The 11,104-nt window shown below is 38.3% G+C and overlaps 1 protein-coding gene across 1 annotated transcript; it reads left to right on the top strand.

The window, feature by feature from the left end:
- The first annotated feature begins 2,064 nt into the window (after positions 1-2,064).
- CCDC160 (coiled-coil domain containing 160) lies at positions 2,065-10,444 on the top strand. The gene is made up of 3 exons (XM_016123555.2): positions 2,065-2,150; positions 3,286-3,337; positions 9,075-10,444. The coding sequence occupies exon 3, from the start codon at positions 9,099-9,101 to the stop codon at positions 10,062-10,064; it is 966 nt and encodes a 321-aa protein (XP_015979041.2). The 5' UTR covers positions 2,065-2,150; positions 3,286-3,337; positions 9,075-9,098; the 3' UTR covers positions 10,065-10,444.
- The last annotated feature ends 660 nt before the right edge of the window (positions 10,445-11,104 follow it).

Below are 11,104 nucleotides of genomic sequence, written 5' to 3' on the forward strand. Positions count from 1 at the left end.
ATTCCAGAGGATAGTAAACTGCTTTCTGAATTCCACATTTGAAAACCTATCACCAAATCTGCAGTGGCTTTGATAACAAAATTCTGTCCTCACTGTTGTTGATTCTCTGCCACTTGATACTTTGAGTGCATCGAGGGGGTGACCCACCATATTTAAAAATGGAATTATAACAAAACCAAAGTAACCCTTTGTACATTTTTTCAGGGATATGGGAGTTGGGTGGAGTTGCCTAATGGGAGCCTGAAATAAAGGTTTGGAATTCTGAGTCTGGAGACTTCAAACTCAACTTCCCAGAGCACACCCTGAGTTATCACCATCAGTGTGTTTATATTTAGATTTTAGGAGGGTCAATTTATATAAGACAAAGTAATAATAATAATAGCAAACATTTACACAGGCATTGTGTCAGGCATTGCTTTGAGGGTTTTGAAAATATTAATTCACTCAGTTCTCACAATACTCCTATGAGCTAGGTACAATTATTATTCCTATTGTACAAAGGAGGAAATTGAGGCACAGAGCAATTATTTTATTACACTTATAAGAGATTTTATATCAAGCAAAAATAAACAGGACCTGTTAAAAATAATTAAAACAAAAATGATATATACAAGGCAATTTGGAGACTTAATATCAAAAAACAGTTTTGTTAGAATACCACAAACTAATTCTGATAGGATCCATAGAAAACATAAATTGACATTAGGCCTCTCTCTACCTCCAACTCTTATTGACATTGTTTCTCTAAGGAAGATAAAGGAGACTGAGAACTAGGCCTCAGGGCACCTGAATGCAACATTTCCAGCTCCCAAACACCTGTTAGATCTGGTTCCCAATAAGTTTTGAAATATATCCTAGTATTGTTTCTAAATCTCTCCCTTGCTTGGTTTTGATAAATTCGACTGTCGATTTTTAAATGTGCTTCAATCTCCTTTTACTTGAGATTCTAGAGCCAATGTTTTCTTTCATCCTCATGCTTCCTAGAAAATATTGGCTTCCCTAAAAGTCACTATTATTACTCTTCTAGACACCCCAATTCCACTCTGTTTCAGGTCCCACAACATTTGCCAGGTTTGTCTTTTGGTCAGGCCCTGGCTGGGTCCAAATCAGTCTCTATCCAGAGTATGTTGTCAGTGCTTGGGACCAATTTGGTGACTGAAGAATCAGCATTGGGCAACCAGGCTAATCAAAGTCTGAGAAGATAATTGCTTTATACAACAAAATACCATGACTAAAATCTACACCTTAATGAAGAATATGGGCTTGTTCTCCAACCAAATCCTGGAAGTTGTGAGCAAACTTTGAAGCTGGAAGAGAGTAGTTTTGGAACTATTAAAGGAAATCAATTCATACAGCCAGTAGTATAGAACTAGTTGCCCACAATAGGTTTTAAATTCAAATAGGTGCAAAATGGGTTTAGAGATATTCCTGAATCATAAATGAGGAAATGATGGACTACCTGAGATACACACTCAATCTCCCATACGGAAACAATCAGGGGTTAGTGCTCTCCAAGGTCCTTGGAGCCTTCCTTGGCCAGAGGCAGAAATTCTGGCCAGATCATTGTGCTGAGGGACAGAGGTTTACGTGGGGGTGGGTGGCAGGTCGCAACAGTCAGTTAAATTGATAGGGAACCTGAAACAAACTCAGGTGACCTTCCAGAGCTCACCTGCTTCAACGTCACGTTACTGACCTGCAGACCTATGGATTAACCCTGTGCCACTCCCTCCTTCCCTGACAATCACAGTGTCCAGGTGGCTTTGTGAGTCACCCAGAGCCTCCGTAATAAGCCCACTGTGGGTGGGGCCGCCTCGCAGTTTCTCACCCCTTCCCACCTACTCAGCTCCCTTGTGATTTGAGCTCCAGTTTCTTACAGGCAGAAGCTGCCCGAAGCCCACCGTACTGACTATGCGCAGTGCTCTGCCGGGCTGTGAGCGCCAGCCCGCGGCGCCCCCGTCCCTTTAAATCTGGCTGGCCGGTTGCTAGGCAACCGCGCGGCCAGCGCTGGCGCTGCACTGCAGAAGCTCTGCCCCAGGCCGGCCCTGCCCAGGCGCTGTGGCCAGCGCCCAACTGAGGGCTGCCGCCGGTCGGTGGTGGCCGGCTTCAGGGAAGAGGGGACAAGTCCCACCGCACCCCACCCATGACTCCAGGTACAACTGCGCGCGGGAAAGCCGGGCTCCTCCAGGCTCGCCCGTCTTCTTCCTAGGCGCGCCTAGTCTATGGGGACGTTCCCCACCTCGACCCCGATGTGGGTTTTCTCTTTAGAGCCCCAGGCTGGGAGGTGGGGAGCATTTATGAGGGAAGGGAGCAGGGCGTGGGAGTCAGAGTGTGGAAGGAAGAGTGCGGTCAGGCCTTACCCGCTGCTCTCTCTCCAACTGAGCGCCAGCCAGAGGGTAGGGACTAGGGAGGTGGATGGTGTCGCCTGCAGTGGTGGCTGGGAAGCACCCTATCCCAAGCCACCTTCTCTCTACTGGAAGCAGTGATGGCAGGAGTTTCAGTAAACCATTTACAAAGAAAACCTCCAAACTATACATGCATAGATACAGCTTTATAACCAAGAATGTGACTTCCATGCTAAGAAAGTACTCAGCCTTCAGAATTAAAGAGACTCTGTCTCTTTTCTTCTAGAAAGAATCATTTCACACTAGTAACAAAGAATTGGGGTAACAGTCATTCACATGGCCCAGTTTTCAATGACACTTTACTTCGCTCTCAATATCTGCCAAACAATAGAGAAGATAATTTGTCCCACGAAGTGGACACTTGGCTTATATGTTAAGACCCTGAAAGGTTAAGACACAAATTGGGATCACTGCCCTTTTTAATGATTTTTTTTCCTTTTTAATGATTTTTTAAATTAACTGTGCTCTGAGGGAGGGAGGCAAGGCCTAGACGTCAGCCCTTTGCTAAGGTGGCTTTTGGCATACTCATTAATAGCAAGCCTGCTGCTGCTGCTGCTGCTGCAGCCACCAGTTGTGTCTCATTTGTTCAATAGGTACTAAAGATGAGGAGATACTCTGTTCGACTACCATGCCACTGTGATTTTGGTCCTGTTTGATATTTGCATTGCTTGGGAAAGGAAGACATAATAGCATAATAGTTGAGAAAGTGGATTAACACGTTAAAAAGAAAACTTGCTTTAGAGTACCTGGCATCGCATTTCAGAAGGACCAAACGACATTCTAAGTACTTGTAATTTTAAGTTGCATCGCAGATAGAAATGCAGATTTAGGCATTCTGGTTAATTATATTTTCTAATTAAGCTGAGGGTATTTTATTTTTTAGTTCAAACTGGAGAACAACGGCTTTGAATAGAAGACCTTGGACGTCAGGAAGTGTAAGTACAGTTGTGCTGGCTGATATCTTGTTATGGATGTTTAGAAACACAGAGCCCTGCCCAGCATACATCTTCAACCTTGTAACTAGGTCATTAATCTGCATTGCCAGTACACTATCAAAAAGGCCTCATAAAAATACAAAAGAAAAGTGTCCTGAAAACTAGCTGAGCCAAATAAACTTTGAGAAAAAGTAAGTCCTGTTCCTAAAACATCACCCAAAACACTTCATAAGCCATTGAATGGATAAATTGTAAGTATTTACAAAAACTCAATTAGAATCAAAGTATTATAGAATTTTCAGGAAGAATATTAAAGATCACTTATTCAAATATTTATTGAGGGCTGCTATGTATTAGGCAACAGCTAGGAATACAAAGATGAATAAGGTGCCAGGAGATCACAGTGTATTGGTAAAATAAAAGTATGTATGAAATGCTGTAGAACAGGAAAAACTCAGAGTGCAGCAGCATCCTTGCTGATCTTCAAATTGATACTCCAAGTGCAATATTTCTAAGTTATTGGTGGCTCTGAAAAACACTAAGATATTTCTTGGTAAAGCGATTGGTGATAAAAATGCAAATATCTTTGGTTATAGAAAAGACTACCACTTTTCTGATTAGAAAAAATCAAGTTAGTTTCAGAAATTTGGTGGCATCAACAACTTACAGGATTTAGGGCTAATTCTTCCTTGAGGGTGCAGGTTGAATTAATGTAAGCTTTGAGTTTAGGTTCCCCCTGTTTACTGAATACCGCTTACATTTCTTTTCAAACTGACTTTCTCTGAGGTCTGCTGACTTCAGGCTGCCAACTCTGGAGCACATATCTTTGGAGAAGGGTTGGATTTTTTAACTGACTGGCTTATGTTCCAAGGGAGGGTAAGAAAAACCTAGAAAAGAATGAGACCTATTGTTTACAGTATACTTTAAAATCACTTCCATTTTCATTAATTCATCTTAACCATCTGTGAAATAGGTATGTTGTCTCCCGTTTACACCTGAAGAAACTGAGGCTCAAAAAAGTTAAGTTTTCACATAGTTCTAAAGTGTGGGAGCCAAGATAACTGATTCCTTCAGCCTTCTTTTTTTCATTATAATCCACATTCAGTTAGAACTTCCTTTTCCTTTTTCCTACAGTTTTTCATGGTAAAACATTTTCATCCACCTTGACTTCCTTTGGGTCTTCAATTTGGTATTTAATAGTTTTCTGCAAGCCAGTGATTATCAAGAGAATAGAGAATGGGCAAAGCTCCCCTAGACGGAGCAGGTCAGAATCTTATCAAAAATAAGAGAGTAATGATGGCAGTGTTTTCTGCCTGGGAACAGTGAGAGCAGGGAGAAAAAAAGGTTGAGAACTACTGCTTTTAAGTGAGAACAAATTGGACAACTTAACAAAGAAGCAAGGCCGGTGACTTTCTTTTTAGCAGACTCCACCCCCTCCCACCCCCATTTTGGTCAAGCGTTTTTTCTGAGGATCAGGAGAGCTGAAACCATCAAATAATAATGGGGAAAAGTTTCCTGGGCTAAGAAGGGCCCTTTGTCTTACCCTTAGTGCCCCTGGGCTGGGATTTAAAAGCCATGGCTCTAGGTGAGAGGAGCTGAGGGCAGTGACAGAAGGTTGCCCATCATAAGTTTGAAATGACCTTTTCCAACCATCATTCCAATTTACAAAGTTAGGGGTGAAGTGCTCTTGTGAGGTGGGAAAAAACTTTGGAGGTTTTCCAGAACTGTTACCCAGTCCCTGCCTACCCTTGCCCAGAAGAATAATCTCTTTTGCAGACAGATATAGAATTGTGCGAAGGAGGTAGTCCTAAAATTTTGAAATAAAATTCGAATGTATATGAGATAAGACAACAGGAAACAAAAAAGATCTTTGATTTTGTCATCAAATTTCCCAAAAGCATGGGATTTAAAATATGAATATTTTAGAAAACAAATAGATTTTACATAGTTGATCACTTATCCACCTTAATAGGAGTATATACCTTAGGGCCCCATACCTTGAAAATGAAAATGAGATGGTTTTGTGGGTTTCTCCTTTTACAATAAACAGAAGTGTATCATTTTCTGGAACTATTTAAAAATAGATATGCATCCACCTTAGATTTTTATGGAATGGTTTACCTAAAGATCAGTAACAAATGATCACTCTTTGCTTAGCTCTCAATAATTATATTTCAATTTTATTTTATTAGCGCTTCCCAAATTCTTTAGGTGAGTATAAACCACTTTTATGAGATCAGAAATCCTTTACTCCACCAAAATACCTTATTACTTTGTCATTGCAAAAAGAATAAAGTCACCAGAGGATAAATGGTGATATTTTTAGGGATACATTAACTAGAACCATCAGGAGTCCATTATTAATTAATGTCACACACAAATGAATAGATGAAGCCATATTACGGACACCCAGGCCTTAATAGTGCACTCCCAAGGACTTTGGGAGATTGCTGTCTTAGAGGACACTAATGTTATTTTTGTTATATGATTTTATATTATTTTTCTGTGTTCTGGCTTATTTGTTTCTTTAAATGTTTCATTTTTCTTTGACCTCCTTTCCCTCCCCTTCACTCCTTCAGTATCCAGCATTGTGTTAGGTAGGCACTTATAACAACAAATGTTCATAATTGACCCACTAAAAGTCATGCTTGTACTTTCAATAATGGCTTCTGGTTTAACGTGCCTTATGATGCAACAAATTAATCAAGTTTACTGCAGAACACAGTGGCTGCTACTTTAGGATAGATATGTTTCAAAGCATATTCCTTGTCCTTGCCAGAGAATGCCAATGCCATACTTGTTCTCCATAAAAAAACGAACAGTGCAATTTGCAAGGAGAAAATGAGACTGGCAGTTTTACCCCCAGTCTGGGCTTTGCCATACTCTGTGAGTAGATTTGGGAATAGACCCTTAAACAAGATCTTTCCAATGAAACAGAAAGAAAGAAAAGAAAAAGAAAAGAAAGCAGCTCAGGGACCCCTTGACCCTGGCCTGTGTAAGCTGTGGGAGGAGAAATCTAAAAGGCTTTTCAAACCTTTCTCTTTTGATCCTTTGATATGTGACATGCAATTCTCCTTACCCTCCCCCCTTCATTCTTCCTCTGTCCCTTTGTGGCCCTTTAAGAAATACCTAAGCTCTGAAAATAGTGAGTCGTTTTCTTTCAATTTGTGGAATGACACCTCGAAGAAGAATAAAGAGAAATTTTAGAACAAGCACTGACCTAGGAGACAGGGTCTCGGTTTTACCCATTATTAGCTGTGTGACCTTGGTCAAGTCATTTAACTTCTCTGAGCATCAGTTATACAATAACTGGACTCTTCTCAGTTCTATGAAAAGCATTGGCTATATCAGTAAATTGTATAGGAGTTCAGGAAGAAAGGTAATTAAATATATATATTAAATATATATTTATATTTGTATAACAAATATATATTAAATATATATTTTTATATATAACATATATAAATATATATTTTATATATATAAAATTTATATATATAAAATTTATATATATAAAATATATATATATATTTGGGGGCGGAGATTTACGAGGGTTGGAAATGGAAGTCACTTTTTCCAGGTGCAAAATTATTAATGAAAAGAGTTTTCTATTTTAACCTTTATCTCTACCCAAATCTCTATGTCAGATTTGTCATTACTGCTATCTCCAGGTATAAAGTGGTCTATTCTTACTTGCCCCTCTGCACACCTCCTCCCTGAGCAATCTCACCAATGCTTTTCATCCAAAATTAGGTAGGAGGAATAGTAATCTGTCTCCCATTGGTACCTGATAAGAAGCGTTTTTATCTTTTACAGAATTGACTTGGAAAAATTTGAGTGCTAAAAAATGTGACTGGCAATTAGCATCACCATCTTTTCTGTTTCCTCCATTTCTTTCCTTTGTGAATGCTATAATAATCCCCACTCGTTTGCATTCATGTGCTTGAGAGAAACCAGAATTATGATTAGCTTTCCCCTTTAAGAACAGATAGATCATAGATGCTTCTGGATGGTGACTAGTAGAATAATAAAAGTCAAAAAATACTTCCAAGAGAAAGGAGATGATGCTTCGATGGCAAATGCATACCATGAATTTCAAGTTTGGCTTATTACTCTGGCCTGATTGACTAAACTTTAATAAAGCTTGGCTTATGGCTTTTGAACCCATCATTTTAATGCCTTCTTTGAATATTTGTACCTTTTCCTTTCCTCAAAGCCAAGTAGTTTTCAGTGGAGATACCCCTTAGGAATAGTGAGTCCTTTCCCTTTTTTGGGAGGTGGAGGGGTCAGGCATGTTTAGAACATGTAGATATCAAGTTTATTCCCTCACTGTCTGCAGCAAGGAAGATCTGTGAAAATTTAAGCTACTGTTGCTAAAAAGAAAATACTGGAGAGATAACATATCAAAAAGTGGTTATCTCAGGGCCTTGGTAATTATGAGGGAGACTCCTTTTGTTTTCTGTGCTTTTCTGTATTTTTCAAAATTTTACAAATAACATGCACTACTATTACAACCTTATGTAATGAAATATTATATAAATATAAAATACATTAAATAATATATAATTTATAATCTTTAATAATATTAAATAAAATATTAATGAAAAAATAAACACAACAATTGCCATTTTTTGTTACCAAGAAAAAATTACATTTGCATGCATGGGAAAAATAGATGTAGGCATACTTTGATCTTTTTCGGTGATGATACTACAAATATATTACAGTAAATTAATTTCTAAAATGAATGAAATGATCCCTTCCTCCTCCTTCCCACCCTTTAGTGGTAACTGCAGTTATCAGTTTGCTGACTGCAGATGCCAGTGGCCTTTCAGTGTATTACCTGGGTCCTTTTTTCTCCCTTCTCACGAAGTAACTGCTCAAATGTGTCTGTGATTTAGGAAAGCTGTATGCTAAGAATTCCCTTTGAATAGGGAAGGCTCCTTTTGAAACAAAATAAACATCCTTTAATTTTGATGTATTTAGAAAGTTGTGATTTAGTATGGTAAGTTTTTATCTAAAAACTACACTTGGATTCAGTATCTCGAGAAAAACACGTTCGGTGGCATTAATATTTTCAATTATTGGCATTTGGTATTCATCATGAAATTGCTGTCAAAATGGATAGAATTCTGTACACTTGGCAGTCTTGCCTAAAAGCAAAGCCCAAGACTGGAATAGCAGGAATTCGCAGGTCAAGACAGAAGGGCATTTGGCAGAGTTAGTCACAAGGAAGTCTGCATGGTATACTTTACCAAAAGTAGCTCACATTGCATTAAGCCCTGATGTTTTAGTCACTTTAAAAACTGAATAAGCAGTAGTCCAACTCAAAAGAACTAGAAAAAAATCAAGCACACTGGAAGCACAGGTATTAGCCTATTATTAATATTATCCTATTAATTTTAAATCATTTATACTCTTTTTGAAGCAGTCTGTTTTCATGTATATGGTGGCTTTCTCATAGAATTATTTTTCTGCAATAAATAGCCAAATGTGTCAGTTTTTCATAGGATCAGAAAATTTTAAAGCTGGAACAATCTGAATAACTTAGCTAGTTTAACCTTTTCAATTTACAAATAAGGAACTGAGGCCCACATCACTTAGTAAGTTAGAGGGAGAGACGGGCTTCATATATTCAGGATCCTTCACCCATGAGCCAGCATTCCTAGTTCTTTCCTAGTTCTACACCAGCTGCCAATGTAAATCATGTGCCTTAATTTTAAATTTTGTTTTTCAGGAATTAGAAGAGGTACCTGAAGAAATGGATACTAGGAGAAAACACTGGAAGGAGAATATGTTTGCTCCTTTTTTTAGTGCGCAGGATGTTCTTAACGAGGCTTCTCAGCCCCAATCCTCTCCTGAGCAAATGATTTTAGATAAAGTCAAGAGAATGGAAGGAATTTATAATTTGTCTAGTAGAAAGCTTCAAAAAGAGAATAAATTTAAGAGGAAAGAATTTGTTTCCCAGCTAAGTGAAAAAGAACAAGAACCAAATTTAGGAGAGGGAAAGATGAACATTTCAAAGAATGAAGCAGACACAAACTCTGCCTCCTGCGAATCATCTAATGTTGATGTTGCAACTGAAGAAAGCTTTAATAGTACAGAAGACCATTCTATCTGGACTACAAAGGAATTACTAACTCTACCACGAACAGACAAGAAGAAATTTACCAAAGGAATGTCTCCCAAACTTCGCCTGAATCTTTTGAATGAAGAACTGGAAGAACTCAATATGAAATGCAGAAAAATAGAAGAGGAATTTGAAAATGCTGAAAAAGAACTTTTGAATGCCAAAAAAGAAGTCTCCGCAAAACCCTTAAATTTTCAAGAAACAGGGATGGAAACTTCGAAGAAAGACTGGGAACTTCAAGCTTTAAGAAATGACCTATCTGAAAAAGCAATAAATGTCAAAAACTTAACTGAAGAGCTCCAGCAAGCCAAAGAAGTCATCCACAAGTTGAGCCTAGAGAACAGAGATTTAAAAGAAGCTGTGAGGAAGTTAAAGCGTCAGACTGAGGTTGGAAATGCACTCCTTAAAGAAGAAATGAAATTGTATTATGAATTAGAAATGGAAAAGATCCATGGAGAGCTTGATGTCATCAAGAATGAACTGAGATCTGAGAAGACCCTGCAAGCAAGAAATAACAAGGCCCTGGAGTTGCTTAGAAAACACTTTTCTTCTCTAACATCAAGTACCCTTGACAGCTTTACAGGGGGATTTTTTTAAAACATAAAAAAAATTCTAAAAGCCTTCATTAGACAGATCAGTGAGCCAAATCAGTGTTTCTTGTGCTTTCTTTGTGTACTGCTTAAATATATGTAATAGGATGTAATTTTCCTTTTTGGTAAATCGAGATATCTGTAAAATGTATAGATGTTAACTTCAAAATTTCTGCTTTCTCTTTCTATGAAGTTATTGCGAGAGCCCAAATGGAAAGCTTCAGAAATCTCTTTTTAAAATTATATATTTCACTCAGACCTGTAGTGATTCACCAAATCATTTATGAATACAAATCAACAGCCATTTTATGATCTTGTGAGCATTATGTCCTTGGCACATGAATAGTCTTCCATCTGTGTTCACTGATGGTAACAATAAAAATCTTGTATAAGTGTATAAGCATAACAGTGTCTGTGGCTCTTATAGCTGCCTGTTCAGACTCAGTGGCATACTAAAAATGTCTGCTTTCTAACCTTAATTAGGCACGTATAAACATTGCCAGGAAAAAATGCAGATTGTCCTCTTCCCTGCTGTTTCCCCCATGCTTTCTCCCTTGACCTGGCCACAATTCAATAGACTAGAAGACAATTTAGAGACATAGCTGTGACTTTTGCTAGAGCCCTAATTTTATTGGCAACAGCTTTTGCATTGTCTTATGTTGACCACCAAGGGGCACTGTTTACACAGTCCTTCCAAAATTCTACCAGGGGAAATTTTTAAGCTTCCTTCCCCCATTGCATCACCAGCTGGCTAGAACTAGGGTAAAAGGTGTTGGGTGTCAGGTGTTAGTGAGCTGGCTTGATTTATAAAGAAATTCAGCCCTGTAAGAGGCCTGGGCAATGAATGACAATTCATTTTATACCTATAAAGAATAAAAATGTATTGCCTCAGTCCTTTGGTGGAAATGACACGCCAGTTGATTCTTTGTATAAATCATTAAGATTTCTTGTAATTGGATCTCTATTTCATGGTATTTTTAAGCCCAGTGAACAAAATGTAATTACAGACTATGAGGGTGGGGTACAATTGTAAGGGTTTAGGTGTCT

Source organism: Rousettus aegyptiacus, unplaced genomic scaffold (assembly GCF_014176215.1).
Source record: "Rousettus aegyptiacus isolate mRouAeg1 unplaced genomic scaffold, mRouAeg1.p scaffold_m13_p_9, whole genome shotgun sequence".
NCBI classification, from domain to species: domain Eukaryota; kingdom Metazoa; phylum Chordata; class Mammalia; order Chiroptera; family Pteropodidae; genus Rousettus; species Rousettus aegyptiacus.

Coding starts and splice junctions, on each gene's coding strand:
- CCDC160 (XM_016123555.2), top strand. CDS start 9,099: ATGGATACTAGGAGAAAACACTGGAAGGAGAATATGTTTGCTCCTTTT.